We start from the raw sequence: 19,117 nt of genomic DNA on the forward strand, positions 1-19,117 counted from the left end.
CCAGGATCCAGCTGGAACCCATTCTATACTTGTGATTTCAGACAGTACTAATGAGTTGTGAAATTGATTTTTAAAAGCATAGGCCACAAAAAATAAAAATAAGAAAATAAAGGCTCCTGGTTTTTGGTTTTTTTCTCTCTTTTAAAATTAGCTTCACAGCTCCTTCCAACTAGGTTATGCTCCAACTAGGGAACACGCCCTAAGGGACGTGGCGAGCCAGGGAACCACCTGCTCTTTGACCGCCCTTGGCCAGGTCTCTAAAGAGCTGGTTAGGATTGCAAGACCAGGTCTTTGAGGCCGTTACACCTGACTTGCAGGGCCTTGGGTAACTACCAAAAACCACTCACTTCCATGCAGGTGGTTGTGGTCTCTGTAGCCAGTTTGCTTGGGGCTCCTGAGCTACCGGGTAGCCTCAGACCCTCCAGGCTGGGGTCCCTGGGTCCCTGTAGAATGGCTGGCCCTTCAAAGGTGCTCTGAAGCGTAAGCGCCATTATATTCAATGTTAAAAGGTCTCGAGAAAGCCGGGTGTCGGTGGCGTATGTCTTTAATCCCAGCACTTAAGAGACTGGTCTACAGAGTGAGTTCCAGGAAGGCCAGGACAGAGAAACCCTGTCTCAAAAAACAAAACAGAGATCCCAGGGAGAGCTGCCTCGCTTTCCTTCATTACCATCCCATGAGAGGCTTAAAACCAGCATCTTGGGACATTTTAGTGTCATGGGTGGGTGGTCTCACATGACAACGGTCTAAGCCTGACACGCCCCATTTCACTTTTCCTACTCCATGGGTCTGAAGCCCGACGTCCATCCTTCCTATGTAGGGGGAAGAAGGCGGAGGCCTATTGCTAAGGTGCGGGTTGGTGGCTACAGTCTTGATTGACAGGGGTATTAGCCAATGACTCTGACGAAAGCGGCTGCTGTTTATGAACGTGCAGATAACGGACAGGAGCAGTGCAGCCGGGGGCCAATGAGAACTCGCCTGGGCAGGTCTGAGGGCGGGGTTTCCCTAGGGGGCGGGTGTGGGTAGACTTCCAGCGCCAACCCCCGGAGACTCAGAGCACATCCGGTTTTAGCAGAGCAGGGAAGCTCCGGAGAGGTGGGCTGAGAAGGTACGTGCGAAACTAGGATCGGGCAAACCCGGAGTGAGGGATAGGGAGGGAGCAAGCGCGGGAGAGGGTAGTAGCTTCCGTTTTCGGACGGATCAGCTCCTTAGGCAACCCGGCCTGTTCTGCGTCGAGATCGAAGGAAAGCTGGGCGGGGAGGGACGCGGAGGAACTAATGCCGCGCATGCGCAGCAGCGCCGGCGGGGGCGAGTCTGCGGGGTCTCCCGGGCAGTTGGACCTGTGTCTGTGGCGAAGGCAGGCCTCTTAGCGACCCTCGCTTGCGTCCCTTCCACCCTCAGCCGAGTTCAGGGCTTGAATTCGGGACGGGTCCCCCACCCCTGACTTTGAGGTAAACGAAAGAGAAAGCTGTGTCGTTGTGGTCACCCCGCCCCACCCTGCGATCGCCTCTCGGCTGTTCCTTCTCGGGTTCCTCTGCCTCGCCTGGGTGAGCCGTCGGGGTTGGGGACTTGAGGTAGGCCTGGTTATAAGGCTGCCCTGTCACGGCGGGCCAGGTGATGTCACACTTCTTTATGACACTCGAGATTCCTTAGTTACTTAGAAGCCAATGGTAGAGGCCGAGGTGAGAAGCCCCGGGCTTAGCCTGGCTCCCCAGGCCCACGGAGCAGCCCCACTCTGATCTGATTGGTTGCCTCTGGACAGGTGAGGTGGCCTTGATTGCTTCGTCCTGAACCCTGGGTGAGTTCCAGAGTCTGCCCCGGAAGGGCGGCGATGGGTACTGTTTTTCTTGGACTGACTGATAAGTAGGCTTTGGCTTGCCTGCCTTCGTTTCTTTCCTTTTCTTTTTTTTTAAACAACAAAAACAAAAACAAGTTGTCTGGTGCCAGGCCAGGTTGCTTTGCCTGTCCAACCAGGCTTGTGTTGGCCAAACAACAAAACCACTTTGAACTTGAGACTCTCCAGTTACACAAACTACCTGTGAATGTGTAACACTTCGGACGAGCTGACTGCCTGAAACACAGACAGGAATTTGAAGGCTGAAGGTCAATGCCAGACTTTGTAGTTACTTATTAATATTTGTATGTGGTTTACCTTGTGGCTGTATGGGTATCTTAAGAGAGAGGTATGATTCAGGAAGTCCCTGAATTGCCCAATCACGTTTTCATGCCTTCTGCTAACACACTTAAGTCAGTAGTTGCTACATTTATTTTCTTTGGTGTTTCTTTATTGTCTAATTTGTTTTCTGCTTTGACTTGAACAAGTGGACATTTAGATTCCCCTCAGTTTTCCCCTAGTAGAGAGTGTCTGGAGTCCTTGAGAAACACAGCCTGTAACTTAGATCCACTTTTCCACTTCCATTATTCATCATGGGGAAATCAGGTTGCGCCCCTGGGTCCTGCTCTCCCTCTGTCCATCTGAATGAAGCCCTGCTTTCCTAACGACTAGGAAGGGGAGACATTAATTCGGATACTTAGCCTTTCCAGTTTTTCCTCCTTGTTACAGATAAAATTCGTGGTCTTGGTAGAAATGCTAAAAAATACATTGTGGGAGGAACCGACATATGTGCTGCGGAGTTAGGGAACTGCCTTATTGAAAGTGTGTTTTCCTGTTGTGGGTGAAATGGAAAGGTCAGGAGACCTGAAGCTGGTTCGGTTCTGGCCCCCCCCCCCCCCCCCCCCCCCCCCCCCCCCGCTTTAACTTTGTGATGTTGGTCAGATCAGTACTACTGTCGGGTTAGCACCCTGCAGTGGAGCCATCTACGTGTTTGTTATTGTCAGTAGAACTGGTATTAATCATATGTTAGAGTTAAAGAGAGGAGTGAGATTGAATAAAACTATTTTCTCACAGTTATGTGGTAGAAAAGGCAGGATTTGAAACTCCAGATCTGGGTCTGTTACCACTGTTACACTCCCTTTAAGAAAGAGAAAAACCTTTCATGTGCGACTCTTTCCTCTTGGACTTAATGTGAAGCTAATGTTGTTGTATCTTGGTGTATACATTTAACATCTAAACTAGCAAGTCAGGCAGTTTACACATTTAATTAAATAGTAGGCTGTGAGTTACCTGCCCCCTTCTGTCTTGTTAATTCAGCCATCTTGAACCCTATCCCTAGACATCCAGAAGGGATCAGATTGGTCCTTATCATCGGCGCTAATGCACTGACTTGAAGAGTTTCATTTTATTTCATAAACTACCCAAGGGTATTAATCTCCCTCGGGGGAACCAGCCACTCACGTTCTCCCTTCTACGTGCTGGTCCTGTGACTTGGCTGTAGGCTCCAGTACAGATGCCTTCTGGTTCATCCTCTTTTGTTCCCGGAGACTTTCTAACCAGATTTCATGGTAGTACACGTTTCCTGAATACAGCAGTCAAGACTAGAGAGAAGGGATTGCATCTGAGTAGGATCTGCTGGGCTGGCCGAGGAAGGGTGACTTGAACTTGTGGGGCTTGGGGCTTGTGGTTAAGAGCACTGCCGTTCTTCCAGTGCCCTTCCCATATGGCAGCTCTTAACTGTTCCTAACTCCAGTTCCGTGGCAAATGGCCCCCCGGCTCAGATGCAGGGAAGACACCGGTGCACATAAACGGAAATAAGTCTTAAAGTTGCAGGTCTCTTTTGTTCCTGATTTATGCTTGTTCTTGGGGGTGGGGTGGATAAACAGTGGGGGAGGGATTGCTGGCTCCTCATGGAAGGTTATGTACTTAGGACATTGAAGCCTTATGCTTCACTTCTGCCAGAGAGTTGTGGTTTTGGAGAAGGAGATTCAGTAGTTTCAGAGTGGGTTTAATTTGAGCTGGGCAAAGTGGCACATGTCCCTTTAGAACTCTGGAGGCAGAGGCAGTTCAATCTCTGAGTTCAAGGCTAGCCTGTTCTATGAGTTTTAGAATGGCCAGGGCTATAGAGAGACTCTGTCTCAAAAAAACGTTGAGTGGTAGGCATTTCTTCAGCACTGTCTGTCTTGGTTCTGAGGCAGTGCAGTCCTCTCCAGAAATGAATCCAGTGGTAGCTTAGCCCCGGGGTTTTTGATCCGTGTAGGAGTTCTAGGACTTAGGTCTCCTTGAGACAGCAGCTTTCAACCTGGCATTGACCGACCCTTTCACCAGGGTCACAAAGCAGATATCCTATATATCAGACATTTATATTATGATTCAAAACAGTAGTAAAAGCACAGTTACGAACTAGCAACAAAAATAATTTTGTGGCTGGCAGTCACCACAGCATGAGGAACTGTGTTAAAGTGTCACAGCATTAGGAAGGGTGAGAATCGCTGTCTTATGATGGAGACCCCGCCTTAGTTGAAACAGGATGCCTTGGATTTTTTTGAAATTGACTGACTACTTCCTAGGGTAGCACGAAAAGCATCAAGCTATGAATGCACTTTAACAGACTTTCCCTGGGTGGCTTATCACTTAGTAACTAGGCTGTCTCAGTACCTAAAGCCCTCGGGGGCAAGGGGAACAGTGTGAATGTGTTGAGGAAAGGTATGCCATTTAAATAATGGGAGTTCTTACTAGAAGTGGGTTTGATCAAGTTCCTTCACATTTTAGCTTGTTTTCTCATACTTCCTCCTTATCTAAATACTTTCTCCTTTAGAGAAGTATTGCTAAGCCTTCATGATAAAATGACAGTTTTTGTTCAGTGGTAGGCAGGGCCCTTTGCATGCTTTGAAGGCATCTATCATGAGTGTCTGGCCTCCAGTGCTGCAGGTTTTGTGTGTGCGTGTGCACACTTGGAAGGCATGGCCATGATTAGATAGTAGTCTTTTGTTTTAGGACAAGGGTAAAAAGGGTACCTGGAACTGAAACCAGGGATTTAACAAGACTGGATAGGCTTATCTCCCCAGCTCAAGGAGGTCACAGAAATACCTGGCTCTTCCTTGGTGCAGCTGTGCAGTAAACTTGGAAGTTTTTGTTGTGCATTCATGTGTCTGTGTGTGTTTGAATACTGGTGATTGAATGTAGGGCCGGCCTTGATGGCATTAGGCAAGTGACCTGTCACTGAGCCATGCCCTCGGCCCGGGGGTGGTTTTGTTTTTCATAAGTCTCAACTATGAACTCCAGGGCATTGCTGAACTTCCTATCCTAGTCAGCCTTCCAGAATGCCAGGATAAATGGTATGTTTCTCCCAGCTCTTGCTCTTTGTTGTGTAATCTGGGGTGGCTTTGGCAGGAGGCTGGCCCTGTTAGCCACAGTTTTGGTGACACTTCAGCAAAGCTGTAGCTATGTGCATGACAGAGTTTGATAGATTCTGTTCATTCTGTTCCTGCTGCCTTAAAGATAGCGGCAGAAAGCCGGGAGGTTGTGGGAGGCAGAGGCAGGCGGATATCTTGAGTTTGAGGCCAGCCTGGTCTGCAGAGCTAGTTCCAGGACACCCAGGGCCACAAAGAGAAGCCCTGTGTCTTGAACACCCCCCCCCCCCCATAAAAAAGGATACAGGCATAAAATGAGGCCTTTAATGTCAAAGGGTATTGATTGTAACTAAAGCACTTGAACATTTCTTTTGCTTATACATGCAGTATAAGCAAATTTCCCATGACCCCAGGAGGCACTGCCATTTAATTTTGTGTAGATAATCTCATGCTACTTCAAGACTTGAGTTTTTCTAAAACTAAGGATCTGTTTCTAGGTTTCTGTATGAATAAGAGCTTATGATGAGATAGGTCAGTGATTTTCTCTATGTAGCCCAGGTTACCCCTCAAAGTTAAATTTACCCTGGCTTTGTCTCCCAAGTGCTGATATTACAGAGCAGTGCCACCATACCTGAGTTGTTGGTTTCTGTAATAGTCTTAGTTGTATATCAGAAAACTATAGTGAATTTTGGGGCAGTTTGAACCACATACAGTGGGATGGTAATTTTTTTTTTTTTTTTTTTTTTTTTTTTTTTTTTTTGTAGTATCTGGGATTGGACCTAGGGCTTCACTTGTGCTAGGCAAGTAAGCTATACTCCAGTCCAGTCCAGGCATGCCAGCATGCACCTTGAAGGCGAACGCAGTTGAATTTCTTTTGTAAGTACCAGGCCAGCCAGAGCTACATAGTGAGACTCTGTCTCAAAAAACACAAACATAACCTCGGGGGAGCATTTTGTCTCTGTTTATATTTTTATTCTTGATAATTTGGAACAGCTCCTCCTTCTGAGACCTCTTTTCCCCATTTTAACATTCCCCAAAGTGAAATATGACGTGGGGCTGGCAAGATGGCTCAGCAGGTAAGAGCACCGACTGCTCTTCCGAAAGTCCTGAGTTCAAATCCCAGTAACCACATGGTGGCTCACAACCATCTGTAATGAGATCTGACGGCCTCTTCTGGAGTGTCTGAAGTCAGTTACAGTGTACTTAGGTATAATAATAAATAAATCTTTAAAGAAACAGAGAGAGAGAGAGAGAAATATGACATGTACATTAAGTACATTACTACTTTAAAAAAATTTAGAAGTTTTATTACTGTGTGTCTGTACATGCTCTGTGTGGCCGTGGGTGTGTGCATGACCCAGCATGTATGTGGAGGCCAGAGGAGGACATGAGAGTCAGCAGTCTCATTTATTGTGGGACCTGGGGGTGGAGCCCAGTCCTCAGGCTGCAGAGCAAGTGCTTTTCCCTGTGAGCCATCTCTCAGCCCTTCGCTGCCCTCCCTCCCTCCCAGCCCTCCGGAACAGTAGTAAACTTGCTGTAGTTAACATATCTCACTCAAGTATTGACTTAGCCTGGCTGTGGTGGTTCTGCCTTCAGCCCCAGCACTCAGGAGGCACGGGCAGGCAGGTGGCTCTCTGAGTTTGAGGTTAGCCTGGTCCACAAAGCAAGTTCCAGGACAGCCAGGGACACACAGAGACCCAAGCCCTCAGGATGAAAGGTTTGGCCGCTGTGTAATGAGACTGCATTTCACAGTGATACCCGAGGAAGCTGGGTGGTGTTCGTGACTTAGTAAGTAAAGTACAACTGAGTGCTTGCTACCCACACACAGCCCTCCTCTTCCTCTTACTGGGTTTTTTTAAAAGATTTATTTATTACATGTAAGTACACTGTAGCTGTCTTCAGACACACCAGAAGAGGGCGTCAGATCTCGTTACGGATGGTTGTGAGCCACCATGTGGTTGCTGGGATTTGAACTCTGGACCTTCGGAAGAGCAGTCGGATACTCTTACCCGCTGAGCCATCTCACCAGACCCCTTACTGGGTTTTTTTGTTTTTGTTTTTTGTTTAAAAAACCGTGTGAGTGTTTTGTGTGTCTGGTGCCCTCAGGGTTTAGGAGAGGGCATGGCATCCCCTGGAACTGGGCTTATGCTGTAGGCTGACATGTGGGTGCTACACCTTGTCCTGGGAAAGAGCAGTGAGTGTTCTTACCTGCTGAGCCTCTCCAGCCCCTGCCTTTTGAAAGCACCAGAAAGAGGCAGGTGGTACCTTCAGGAACAAGCCAAAGAACAGTTGGGAAAGGAGAGTTCTTGTGCTCTGTCAGTTTCCCCTCTGAGGGGTCTGATTACATGAGTATTGCCCCTTTCTGACTAACGATCCCCTGGGTATCTTAGGTCCCCTCCCCGCTGGTGCTTGAAATTGGAAGCAAGATATACGTTAGCACTTGGACTGTGAGAGCTGAGAAACTTGACTGTAGGTTGCAGGTTCTCCCTAGGGGTGTCATTAGCAGTGTTAATGGAAGCCTTACGGACACTTTCCAGTCGCTGGATTGTCCCGTCCTGTAAGTGTGCTCTCAGGGGAGTGAACTCATCGTGGTTGTGGAAGACTGCTTGGCCTCGCAACAGCCTGCAATAGTTGCACCATCTGGATCAAGAGGGCGCAGAGGCCGGGGACTCGGAGAAGAGAGCAGCAGCTGTAGTGGGCTTTGCAGCTTCTCCAGATCTGCTCTTACTTAGGAACTGAATTAAGAGTCAAGGTAAGCAGGGTTGTGATGAGAAAGCCAGCCTAGTGTGACCTAGAGGAAGAGAGCCTTGCTGTGGTGACTTAGAGAACTGTAAGAATGCGTCTTTCTGCTGTTCCACGGTTCCTCAGGGCTTGGCTTTGGGATTGTAACTTGGATTGCAGGTTAATGGCTCTTCCCTTTCCCCATCCCCCTTTTTGGCAGATTAGGAAGAGAGTGAGCATTGTGTGTTAGTAAGAGCTGGAGTCGGGTATATTTAGAAAAGATAAAAGCCCTTGATTGGATCTGACTGGGATTGCATGAGAGAGGGAAGGAGCAACACTTAACCTGGCTTTCTGGTATTGGCGTGAGGTAACCTGGATGTGGTTCGGTTGGGTTTTGGGTTTTGCTTTTACACTTCTGGGGTGGTGGGGGAGGCGGTTACACCGTCCACATGCTTGGCTCCCCAAGGGTCACGGTGGGAAGGGGGTGGTAGATGCCCTGCTTTGATTCTGCAGTGCCGCCTAACATTGGGACTGTTGGAGAAACTGGAATAAGGTCTGTCCTCGGGGTCTGTCCTCAGGGTCTGTCCTCAGGGTCTGTCCTGGGGGTAACACTACATCATTATTTCTGGTTTTGATGAGTTTTCAGGATACACACTTAAATATTAGAGCATTGTGCATACTGCTTAGGAAGCATATTTTAAGTCTTTATGTTAAATATTGCTCTGTATGGAGGAGGGGGAAAGTAGATATTAATATTTCTATAGGAAAGATTCCAAGGAAGCCAGGCATGGTGGGGCACGCCTTTAATCCCAGCACTTGGCAGGCTGAGGCAGGCGGATTTCTGAGTTCGAGGCCAGCCTGGTGGTCTACATAGCAAGATCCAGTCTAGTCAGAGCCTCTGGTAAGATCCTGTCTTAGACAAACAAACAGAAAGGCTTGGAGGGAGCAGGAGAAGTGAGTGACTCAGCGGTTAAGAGTGCTTGCAGCACTTACAGAGGCTCTGTCTGGTTACAGCACCCATCTTAGGTGACTCATAATCTCTGTGCAGTTCTGTGCAGTCACATTCTCTCCTGGCCTCCGTGGGCACTATGTGCATGTGGTACTCATATGCTCATATATTTGTGTGTGTGTATACACGTACCTATATGCATCTATACATCCATGCATTCACATGTGCACGTGCACACACACCCATAAAATAAAACAATAAAATTAGGCCAGGTAGGACTATATAGTGAGACCATGTCTGAAATAAGTAAATGCCCTTAATCTTTAAGGTTCCTTTTCTGAGCGAGTTCTCTAGTATCTTGAAGCGGCAGCATAATTGTTGCAAGGCTATGGAAGCCCTTAGCTGTGCCATCCTTGAGTTCAGTCTTTGACACTGGTGCTGCCTGTGGAAGGTGAGAACTCGCTCCCACGCATTGACCTCTGATCTCACATAACACTCTTACTCATGTGGACCTCCACACTCAAAGAATAAAAACCAGAAACGACAAAAAGAAGGCCCTCATGGTAGTAGGTTCCTTTAGCTAGAAAATTTCTCTTATACACTGTCTTTTTCAAGTATGAATTTGTTCTTTAGAAATCAAATGATAGCAAAATACTTTTACGAGAGACGGTTCATGTCTTTTGAAGAGTGATGAGGAACTTTTAGTTTTTCAAGACTTGTATACTGTTTTGTTTTGTCTTTTGCTCTCGCGTGTCCTCGTGTCTATAAATGAGCTTTTCTGTGTTCCCAGCGGAGGCTGCTGAACAGACTTTGGAGCCATGAATATATTTGATCGGAAGATCAACTTTGATGCCCTCTTAAAATTTTCCCACATGTAAGTGTTTTAACCTTGCTATGGCCCTTGCATTTCTGTTCGTATCTAGTTTCTTTTGTATGCATCAGTAACAAATGGGCCAGATTCCAGAGACGCCGAGTGTGAGTGACGCTGAGAGTCAGGTTCTGGGGATGCTGGGAGGGCTCTGGCAAGTCATTGGTTCTGGTTTGCTTACTCAGTGCTCATGTATTTTGGGTTTGGGCTCTTCTCAAGCATTTAAAAATTCTGTTAACTCATTTTCCAAACATTTTATTATTATTATTATATGTTCTTCCCAAAGTATCTCAAACTGTTCATAACTTTCACTTATTCCTCTGGCAAGGGAGAGATAGAAATAATTGAAGCTTAGGTGAGTATATACATCCAGAAATGATGTATTATAAACGCTCTTTCCTAGAACTCCCTCGACACAGCAGCACCTAAAGAAGGTCTATGCCAGTTTTGCACTATGTATGTTTGTGGCGGCAGCAGGGGCCTATGTCCATGTGGTCACACACTTCATCCAGGTAAGTTTGTTTGTTTGTTTGTTTGTTTTATTCATTCATTCATTTTTTTCTCTGGGTACAACAGCACAGACTCCAATAGGTAGCCTATTCCTGTTCCCCTCTTTAATATCTTTGTCAGTAGTTTGATTTCAGAACTCAGCCATCCAGTAATTGAGGACATTATTAAACCATTTGAATTTATTGGTAACTGTTTCCCTCTAGTCACTCTGTGAACACAGCAGTCTATTCCGCTGGGCACTTGACCCTGAAGGTATACGGCTGATGTTGGCTGATGCACAAGACTCCATCCTCAGCTTGAACTGGGTGCTGCCCCACCTTTTTGTTGTTGTTGTTGCCTCAGTGACTGTGGAGTACTTGGAACCAGTTGTAACTAGTTGTCAGAAGAGGCACAATTGGAACTTGGGCTGGGCAGTGGTGGCACACACCTTTAGTCCCAGCACTTGGAAGGCAGAACAGATTTCTGAGTTCAAGGCCAGCCTGGTCTACAAAGTGAGTTCCAGGACAGCCAGGGCTACACAGAAAAACCCTGTCTCAAACACACACACACACACACACACACACACACACACACAAAGATTGGGACTTGTACAGATTTGACCCATTGTGAGCCACCATGTGGTTGCTGGAATTTGAACTCAGGACCTTTAGAAGAGCAGTCAGTGTTCTTAACCGCTGAGCCATCTCTCCAGCCCCAAAGGTACATTTTTTAATTTTTATAGAATAACTAAGAGGTTTGAAGTTTGCTAGCAGCCCAGCTGTGGAGTTCCTGTTTTCAGCATAGGTCCAGAGGTGCGTTCATTGGCGTCTGTCCCTGTCGAGGACTGTCCGTCCTGCCAAGGGTTCTATGAAAAATGGTTCTAGGCACCCAGAAGGGCAAGGCTTGGACTCTCGAGTTTAAAGCAAATTCTAGGTTGGTTTGTTTTTTGGTTGTCTGTCGTTTGAAGTCATGTAAAATGCAGTCCGTTCTCAAACAGACTGACTTTGAATGTGAGGATTGGAGTACTCTCGGGTCACTGCTCAGCACTGTTTGCAAACATGTAAGGTGGCATGGCCAGTGGTGGTCGGAACACGCTTCACTCACAGACTCCGTGCCCACTTTGTGCTTTTTCATGTGCTGGGAGTTGAATTCATCCGTGCTTCCTACCACTGAGTTGTACACTAGCCTGGTGTGTACTCTTAGATAAGCTGCCTCTTATGTAGTCCTGGCTGGAAGTCCTGCCTGCTTCTGCTCCCAAGTGTTGCAATTAAAGGCATATACCACCATGACCTGCCCTGTTTTAAGTTTTTGTTGCTGATTTTGCCAAAAACAACCTGGTGCTGAAGTGCTATCTAGTATGACGGTTGATTTACTTCGGGGAGAAAGTATGTTTGTTTTAATCAGCTCTGGGAATCAACAATATATGGCAACTAATTGTCCTTAGAAAGAAACACATACAGCAAGGCTATGCGTTAATCATTTGTCACTGACCAGAGCATTGCAGAAACCTGTTTCCTGGAGCGCAGTTCCTCCTTCAATCCACTTGGACTTAGGACTGCTCTCAGCAGTGAGAAGGGAGCTGTGCCTCTAAGGGCAGGACCTTCAGGGCCACTGATCACCTCAGTCCTCTTAATGTCTGTGGGCAGGGTTTCCTTTAAAAAAATTATTTTTGTCAACAAAACTAATGTTACTGTAAGAAATTCGAAAGTAGCTGAGCGACTTTAAACCCAGAAGATAGACGGTAGTGTGTGTGTGTGCGTGTGTGTGTGTGTGTGTGTGTGTGTGTGTGTGTGTGTGTGTGTGGTGCCGGCACCGCAGAGCAGAGGCAGCAGGGCCCCGAGAACACCCCCACTTGCCTGTCTTCCATAATCCATCAGCCACGAGGATGTGTGCACACAGCTGAGCCCTGGGGACCAAATAGCGCAGGTCATCAGGTGGTTCTCTGTGTCTCCTTTTCCTTTAAGTGGACAAAAGGGGTCATTTCTGCTTGTGACAGATGCATGTCTGTCCAGCGCTCCTTGGTTTGGCTTGAGTAGTTCTGTATTCAAACTACTCAATTGATGGACCACAAAGAGCCTTTGGCATCACCAACCATGGTCTTAGCCCTCTCCTTCGAGGCCTCTGGTTTTCCTACCCCTCGCTCTGAGGACACACTACCTTTTCCTCTGCCTCTAGGTGAAGAAGCAGACCGTAGCAATGTCAGATGAGGATTTATACATGTAAATGTGAGTCTTTCAACTACTTTATTTTTTGACTGGCTCCGACAGGCTGGCCTACTCTCCGCCCTGGGCTCCTTGGCCTTGATGATTTGGCTGATGGCAACACCTCACAGCCATGAGACCGAGCAAAAGAGACTGGGACTTCTCGCTGGCTTCGCCTTCCTCACAGGTATGTGACCAGGTTGTCTCGTGGGCAGGAGAGGGTACTAATGTTGCCTCTGACTTACCCAGCTGGCATATATTGTTTGTCTTTGTACAAATCCTTCACAGCAGCTCTCTGTGTAGTTTCCCTAACTTCCACTCCACTGCTGTGGTTTCCCCGTCCCGGGCTCCTTGCTCTGTGCTCACCAGTAATAGACTTGTATTGGAGGCTGGTTGGCTGGCTGCTTGTTTTGCTTCGTACTGTTCCTTTGTTTGATGTGGGTCCGCCTTGCATATACAGTTAAGCACCTTCTAGCTAGCACTTTGTAGCTAGCAACTATGATTTATTTTTATATATTAAAAAAAAAGATGCTCAAATGAATGAGGTTCGTGACTTTTTAAATGGTAGACATGAACTAAGAGAGAATCTAGGCAAAAGTTTATCTCTTGCTAGGTGTGGTGGCACACGTAGGCAGATCTCTACAGAGCAAGCTTCAGGACAGCCAGGGCTACACAGAGAATCTCCCTGTCTGAGGAAAGAAAAAAGTTCACCTCTTTTAAAGTTCTCATGAAAGGAAAGAACTCTGGAGCTGTATAGTAAAGTACTTTGAAAGGCAGCGCTGCTTCATACCAGGCTCTCGGGGAGGCTCGCCTGTGTGGCGTTGAGGGATTTTAGAAAGGAAGAAGTTTAGGAATTAAGGTTTAGGGCTCAGGGAGCGCCAGGCGTTACGGGATTAGGGGTAGATTATCAGAAGAGGAAATAGCCAGCATAGAAGTGTTGGCTGGGACAAGTTGCTTTCCTGTTGCCATGTGACGCCCTGCACAACTGGTCTGGTTGCCCTTTGCTGCCAAGGGGGTTGATCCTGCAGGACTGTGAGGCTGCTGCTGGCTGCCAGCCCTGCCTGCTTTTGTCCTGTTCTCTGTTCTGGCCCACATTACAGTCTCAAAGATACATTTGACGTTTTTGCCTTTTCGTTTCTAATTTCTAGTCTTCCTGAAGACGTGCATGGTTTTGAGCTCAGAGGACATATATATCAGTTAATTTAGTTATATATTCCCTTAAAAGGAGGAAAGGGTAAAGTGAGAAGGGTTGTTGGGCTCCTGTGCTTGGTTTTGTAATGAGCATGAACACCTGTGTCCAGCCTTTGGATGAGGGCCCTCTTCAGAACTGACTGTTCTGAACATCTGTGTTCTGGGGATTTGCTTCTAGGAGTCGGCCTGGGACCTGCCCTGGAGCTGTGCATCGCTGTCAACCCCAGGTAACTGTGTTGTCTATGTCTGTACACCTTTGTGATGTGCCTTCTAAAAGCAGGCCACGTGACTGTAGCTCCCATTCTCGGCCTTTCCTTCACAGCATCCTCCCCACGGCCTTCATGGGCACGGCCATGATCTTCACCTGCTTCAGCCTGAGCGCCCTGTATGCCCGGCGCCGGAGCTACCTGTTTTTAGGAGGTATGGACTGGAAACAGGCTCCGGGTTCTGCTCTAGCTCTGCGCGCAGTAGGCCGTGTTTTCTACCTCAGGTCTTTGGGGGCTCGGGTGAAATGAAAAGCCTTCATTTGGGAAGAGGTTAGAAATGGCCTTGATGTGGTTATTGTGCCCTGCTTTTTGGCTTTTCTCATGGCAGCCTCTGCCGTGTCTTCCAGGTATCTTGATGTCAGCCATGAGCCTCATGCTCCTGTCCTCTCTGGGGAACCTTTTCTTTGGCTCCATTTGGCTGTTCCAGGTGAGATTTATGGAGAACTTTCCAGCAGCCGTTTGCTTCGTCCACTTTTCTTACCTAACTCTAAATCAAAAGAGGTGAACCTGCTAGAACACTCACTTTCTCTGGGCAGTGCCCTTCAGACCTTCAGAGCCTTGATAGGACAGCTTCTGCCTCAGCGGGAAGACACATGGTTAGCAGCTAGGAACCAGTTAGGAGAACAGGTTTTACCCAAGGCGTGAGAGCAGTGGTGTGTTTTGGGGAAATAACATGGACTTCTGGGTAGTGTGTGAGTGATGTATTTGCAAGTTGGTTGTTTTTCCCACTGTACCAACTACCACACGTGACATCATCTCTTGCTTTTGTTAGGCAAACCTGTACCTGGGACTGCTGGTCATGTGTGGCTTTGTCCTCTTTGATACTCAGCTCATTATTGAGAAGGCTGAACACGGAGATAAGGATTACATCTGGTAAGTGGGAGAGCCGCTCTGCCTGGCGAGACGCACCACTCCATCCCGTAACCACACACCCGTGTGAACTCACTGTGTAGCTAAGGATGGCCTTGAACATCTGCTCTTCTGCTTCCTGAGTGCTGGGGTTAAAGGCGTGCATCAGCAGCCTATGCAGTGCTGGGGATTAAAGACTGGGCCTGGTCAGTGCTGGGCAAGCATTCTCTGGACAAAGGGGCTGACCTCCAGCAGGCCAGGCAGACTGCCCCTGAGCCCCATCCCTAAGCAGGGCACAGTGTTCACAGCCTCCCTCTCCAGGCAGCCAGGAGTTTGTTTCCCGTGGTACTGAGAGGGCATGCCTAGTTTGTCAGGTAGAGCTCCTTTTGGGCTCATCACTAGGTGTTGGTAGTGGGTAGTTCCAGGCTCAGACCTGGTCTCTATTCAGAGCGCGGCCGGCCTCCTGCTGCCTTGTGGATTTATTGAGTTGAAAAGGATTCTGGCTGTTTGTTGGGTGGAGTAGAGGGCTGGAGCCCAGGTTGGGCGGCTCCCCGGAGGTTGCTGAAGGAGAGTGGGAGGTGCGGAGAGTGAAGTGAGCGGCCCCTGTCTTTCAGGCACTGCGTTGACCTCTTCCTAGATTTCGTTACCCTCTTCAGGAAGCTCATGTTGATCCTGGCCTTCAATGAGAAGGTGAGTCAGCCTGCGCAGGAGAGGGGCTCCCGCCAGCCTCTGTGTGGATGGGAGATCTGGAGAAGTGGACTGTAGACAGTGTAGAGCAGGTCTGTGAGAGGCAGGCCCCTCATGCAGGGGGACACCACAGGTCTGTGCTAACGGAGTCAAAGACCTTTCTTAAGTCTTACCTGATCCCCGGGGTGGCTTCAGTGGCAGCAGCTGTGGTGTCCGTGTAACACCTTAGGAGGATTGCAGGGCACAGAGACTGTCAGGACTCAGAATGTGAAAGCAGTGTGACCTTAGGAGGATTGCAGGGCAGAGGTTGTCAGGACTCGAAAAGGGTGTTACACAGGACTGTGGTGACAGCCGTTATTTCATGAATGTCAGCAGTGGATCCGTTTATCCATTTGTTAATTTCTTTCAATTAAAAAAAATTTTTTTTGTAATTTTGTTTTTGGAGACAAGGTTTCTCTGTGTAGCCCTGGCTGACCTGGAACTCGCTCTAAAGACCAGGCTGGTCTCGAACTCAGAGATCCGCCTGCTTCTCCCTCTCAAGTGCTGGGATTTAAAGGCGTGCACCACTGCCCTGAGTTTTTAAAGACATTTTTTTTTTTTAGTGAACATGTATGAGTGCCTGCTCATGTATACATGTATACTGCATGCACTGCACTTCCTGGAACTGGAGTTAGAATTGGAAGCTGCAGTGTGGGTGCCGGCAATGAAACCTGGGTCTGCCGTGCAGCCAGTGCTCCTAACCGCCGCTTGCCTCTCCAGCCCCATTTGAGTTCTCAATCTCAGTTTTGTTGATCTTAATTCTTTTCCCCAAAACTAGTTTAATAGTCAGTGTAGCCCAGCAGTAGAGAAACCTTTGAGCTTTCGTTTATAAACCTAATTTTGGAATACCAGGCAGTGAACGCAGAGCTGTAGAGGTGACAGGCTTGCTGGTTCTGTGTGGGCTGGGCCCAGGGAAGCTGTGCAGTTGGCTCTCCCAGCTGCTGCCCCTGATGTCCTGTCCTGGGTGCAGCCGGGAGGGTTGGAAGGGCTCCCTCATGATGAGCGCTCCTCATCTCTCCACACCCTTGGCCGATGCTCACTCATGGGTTTGTACGTCAGAGGGGAAACTACCTAGCTGATTTTCTTCATTTGTAGGACAAGAAGAAAGAAAAGAAGTGACCAACTGGCCGTCAGCCTTTCCCAGCTCACCTTCTCCCCCCCACCCCCCCACCCCTGTTTCTTTGCACACATCACAGGTGTCGTGTTCTATGATAATGAAAGCATCAGGAAAGCTTTTGTACTTAGTGGTTTTCTCTATTTTGAAATTTTTTGATCAAAAACTGATTAGTGAATATAGTTTGGAGTTTGGCTTCGTGTCCTGGGTTCTTCCCCGTCCCTTTTCTGTCAGCCCATCACAGCCACCTGCTCTGCTCAGACAGCCAGGCACCAGAAGTGAGAGCAGAAGTCTGCATCCTGCCGAGCCGCCGCAGACGGAGCCCCGCTGCTGACTGGACCCTCTCTGGCCCTGTGGTTCGGTTCTCACAGTTCCAGTGAGACTGGGCAGCGTGTTTGCCTGTCCTGAGGTGCCAGGCCTGCAGAGAGTGGACTCTGGTGGGTGCTTCCTTCCTCTGCTGCCTAACTGAGTCTGGCACAGGCTTTCTGCCTTGCCATGAGGAGGAGGTGTAGACTTGTGAGTGCTCTCTCCGCTCTGAGTGGCCCTCGGGGAACCACCTGCTTTCCATCTGTGGGGTGGGGCGCTCGCTCCGAGTATGTGTGGCAAGGTGGAGGCCACAATGCCAAGGTTCCCTAGTGTGTTTTTCTTTGTTGGTTCTTAAAATTATCAACCTTTGTTACGGATGGGCCTCCACTAGGTGGCTGTGGGTAAAGTCTTGGGGGGAGGATAGGAAAGGAGACCGGCTGAGCCTCAGGGCTAATTGTACTGAGTAAGGACTGCAGCTCCCGGTGACCGCGAGGAGTCGGTGAGGTGGGACTGGTGACTCTCAGAAGCTCCTCGGTGCACTTTTGTCTCGGCAGAGCTGGGAGGGAGCAGGCGCTCGCGGAAGCACGTCACTTACTGGGTTTGTTCACCTGTTTCCAGCAAGTTTTGGTCTTTTGGGCAGAAGCCTGTTGACCAACTGTGGGCCACCACAGTCTGCACAGAAAGGTGGCACCCGGAGTGGTTGTGGCCCTCACTACCAAGCCACGGGCAGCCCATTTCCAGTAGGATGGCGGTTTGGATTTCTTTGCTCAGAGCCAATGCAGTTGACACAGTGGCTGCTGGGTTACTGTCCCATGAGACTGTACTGGACGGGTGCAGCCAGAGTGGCGCAGTGCACTAAGGTGCCGGCCGCCCTGCCTGCCCGGTGCCTCCCACTGACCTGAGCTTACTAAGGGATGGCAGCAGCTCCCCAGAAAAAAACGACACTGCGAGCCCTCGGGACATGACTGAGTTCCACCTCCTGAAGCCAGACTCCACCTCTTGTGCTTTTTTGCTTGGGAAAAAGGAGTTTTTCTTTAGAAACAGTGCCAAGAATGATATAAACTACTTTTAACTAAGATGCCTAACAGGCTTTTAACACAGGTGTCCATCTCCACTCTGTCCCCGGTCTCTGTCCCAGCTCAGGCTGCGTTCTCTAACTCATACTGTGAAGACAACCGTGTTTTTGATTAAAAAAAATATATCTACATAGTCTTAATTTGTAAAAAATAAAGAAAATTCCTTAACCTTTGCTGGTGTCTCAGTGTTAAATCAGGGGCATGCTGGGTTAGGGTTGGCACAGTTGTCGTTGCTAGTGGGAGCTGACTGGGCCCAGTGTGCTCCATGGAGAAAGCAAGGCGCCCACTTAGGCCTCCCGCTCCAGAGTCCCACCATGCCACTAGTGTTGAGACCCTCTCTATCCAGCCCCGGCCTCCTCCAGAGCCCTCTGCTCAGCCTGGCCTTTGCTGGGGTTGTCTGTGGTGGTGGCTGCTAAAGTTAGGATGTGCACCAGCCACGGGACTTGGGGCAGAGGGTTACTCACCCTGCAAGTACTTGTGTTCACTTCCGGTGGCTGGGCTCCTCCTCAGGAGCACCGGTGAGTGTGCGCCTGAGATGACTTCAGTCTGCTCACCCCGTTCAGCTGACACACAACCATGGTTAGCCGTAGTGTAGATTGTAGATTAGACCAGGGTGCCATGGAGGAGGGAGGGTACTTACAGAAAATGCTGAGAGTCTAACTCAAAGCCTACCTCCATGACACAGCTCACCACCATGGTCACACCTCCCAAACGGCTCCACCAAGGAAGGGCCAAGTGTTAGAATGTTCAAACCACCACAGGCTATCCCAGCTAAAGACCGCTGCTTTTCTCAACTAGGGAAAGGCGTATTTATCCTCGTGTGGGAGGGAGGCACAGAATGAGTCCCTGGAGCTGGCTTCAGTAAAATGCGCTGTGAGAGAGCCCTTTTCAGAATTGAAGTCCCTGGAGCAGTTTTAACTGCTGGGTGGATGCTGGGAATTGAACTTGGGGCCTCTACTGCAGACACATCTCTAGCACACTGGATTTGACTGCTTACAAATGGCAGACACTCCAAAGTGACTTGTAACTGCACCTGTGAGGCGGTTTATTTTGTTTTTAAACACCATTTCCTTCATTTTAACCATGTGAGTTTGCTTGGGGGTGGGGGGTGGGTGCAGGGTGAGGACCACAGCACAAGCTGGGGGGAAGTCAGAGGACTGCGGCAGCTTCTCCACTT

General features: G+C 48.7%; 1 protein-coding gene across 4 annotated transcripts; it reads left to right on the plus strand.

The window, feature by feature from the left end:
• The first annotated feature begins 1,011 nt into the window (after nucleotides 1–1,011).
• On the plus strand, nucleotides 1,012–18,114 carry Tmbim6 (transmembrane BAX inhibitor motif containing 6). 4 transcript variants are annotated; one of them, NM_001171036.1, is made up of 11 exons: nucleotides 1,012–1,105; nucleotides 1,760–1,795; nucleotides 9,645–9,728; nucleotides 10,126–10,234; nucleotides 12,479–12,599; nucleotides 13,782–13,830; nucleotides 13,926–14,023; nucleotides 14,217–14,296; nucleotides 14,642–14,742; nucleotides 15,333–15,408; nucleotides 16,540–18,114. In NM_001171036.1, the coding sequence occupies exons 3-11, from the start codon at nucleotides 9,673–9,675 to the stop codon at nucleotides 16,561–16,563; spliced, it is 714 nt and encodes a 237-aa protein (NP_001164507.1). In that variant the 5' UTR covers nucleotides 1,012–1,105; nucleotides 1,760–1,795; nucleotides 9,645–9,672; the 3' UTR covers nucleotides 16,564–18,114. The 4 variants fall into 4 exon arrangements, with proteins under 4 accessions (NP_001164507.1, NP_001164505.1, NP_080945.1 ...); NM_001171034.1 differs by lacking the exon at nucleotides 1,760–1,795 and adding an exon at nucleotides 7,722–7,936; NM_026669.4 differs by lacking the exon at nucleotides 1,760–1,795.
• Nucleotides 18,115–19,117: the final 1,003 nt, after the last annotated feature.

Source organism: Mus musculus, chromosome 15, assembly GCF_000001635.26.
Source record: "Mus musculus strain C57BL/6J chromosome 15, GRCm38.p6 C57BL/6J".
Lineage (NCBI taxonomy): Eukaryota > Metazoa > Chordata > Mammalia > Rodentia > Muridae > Mus > Mus musculus.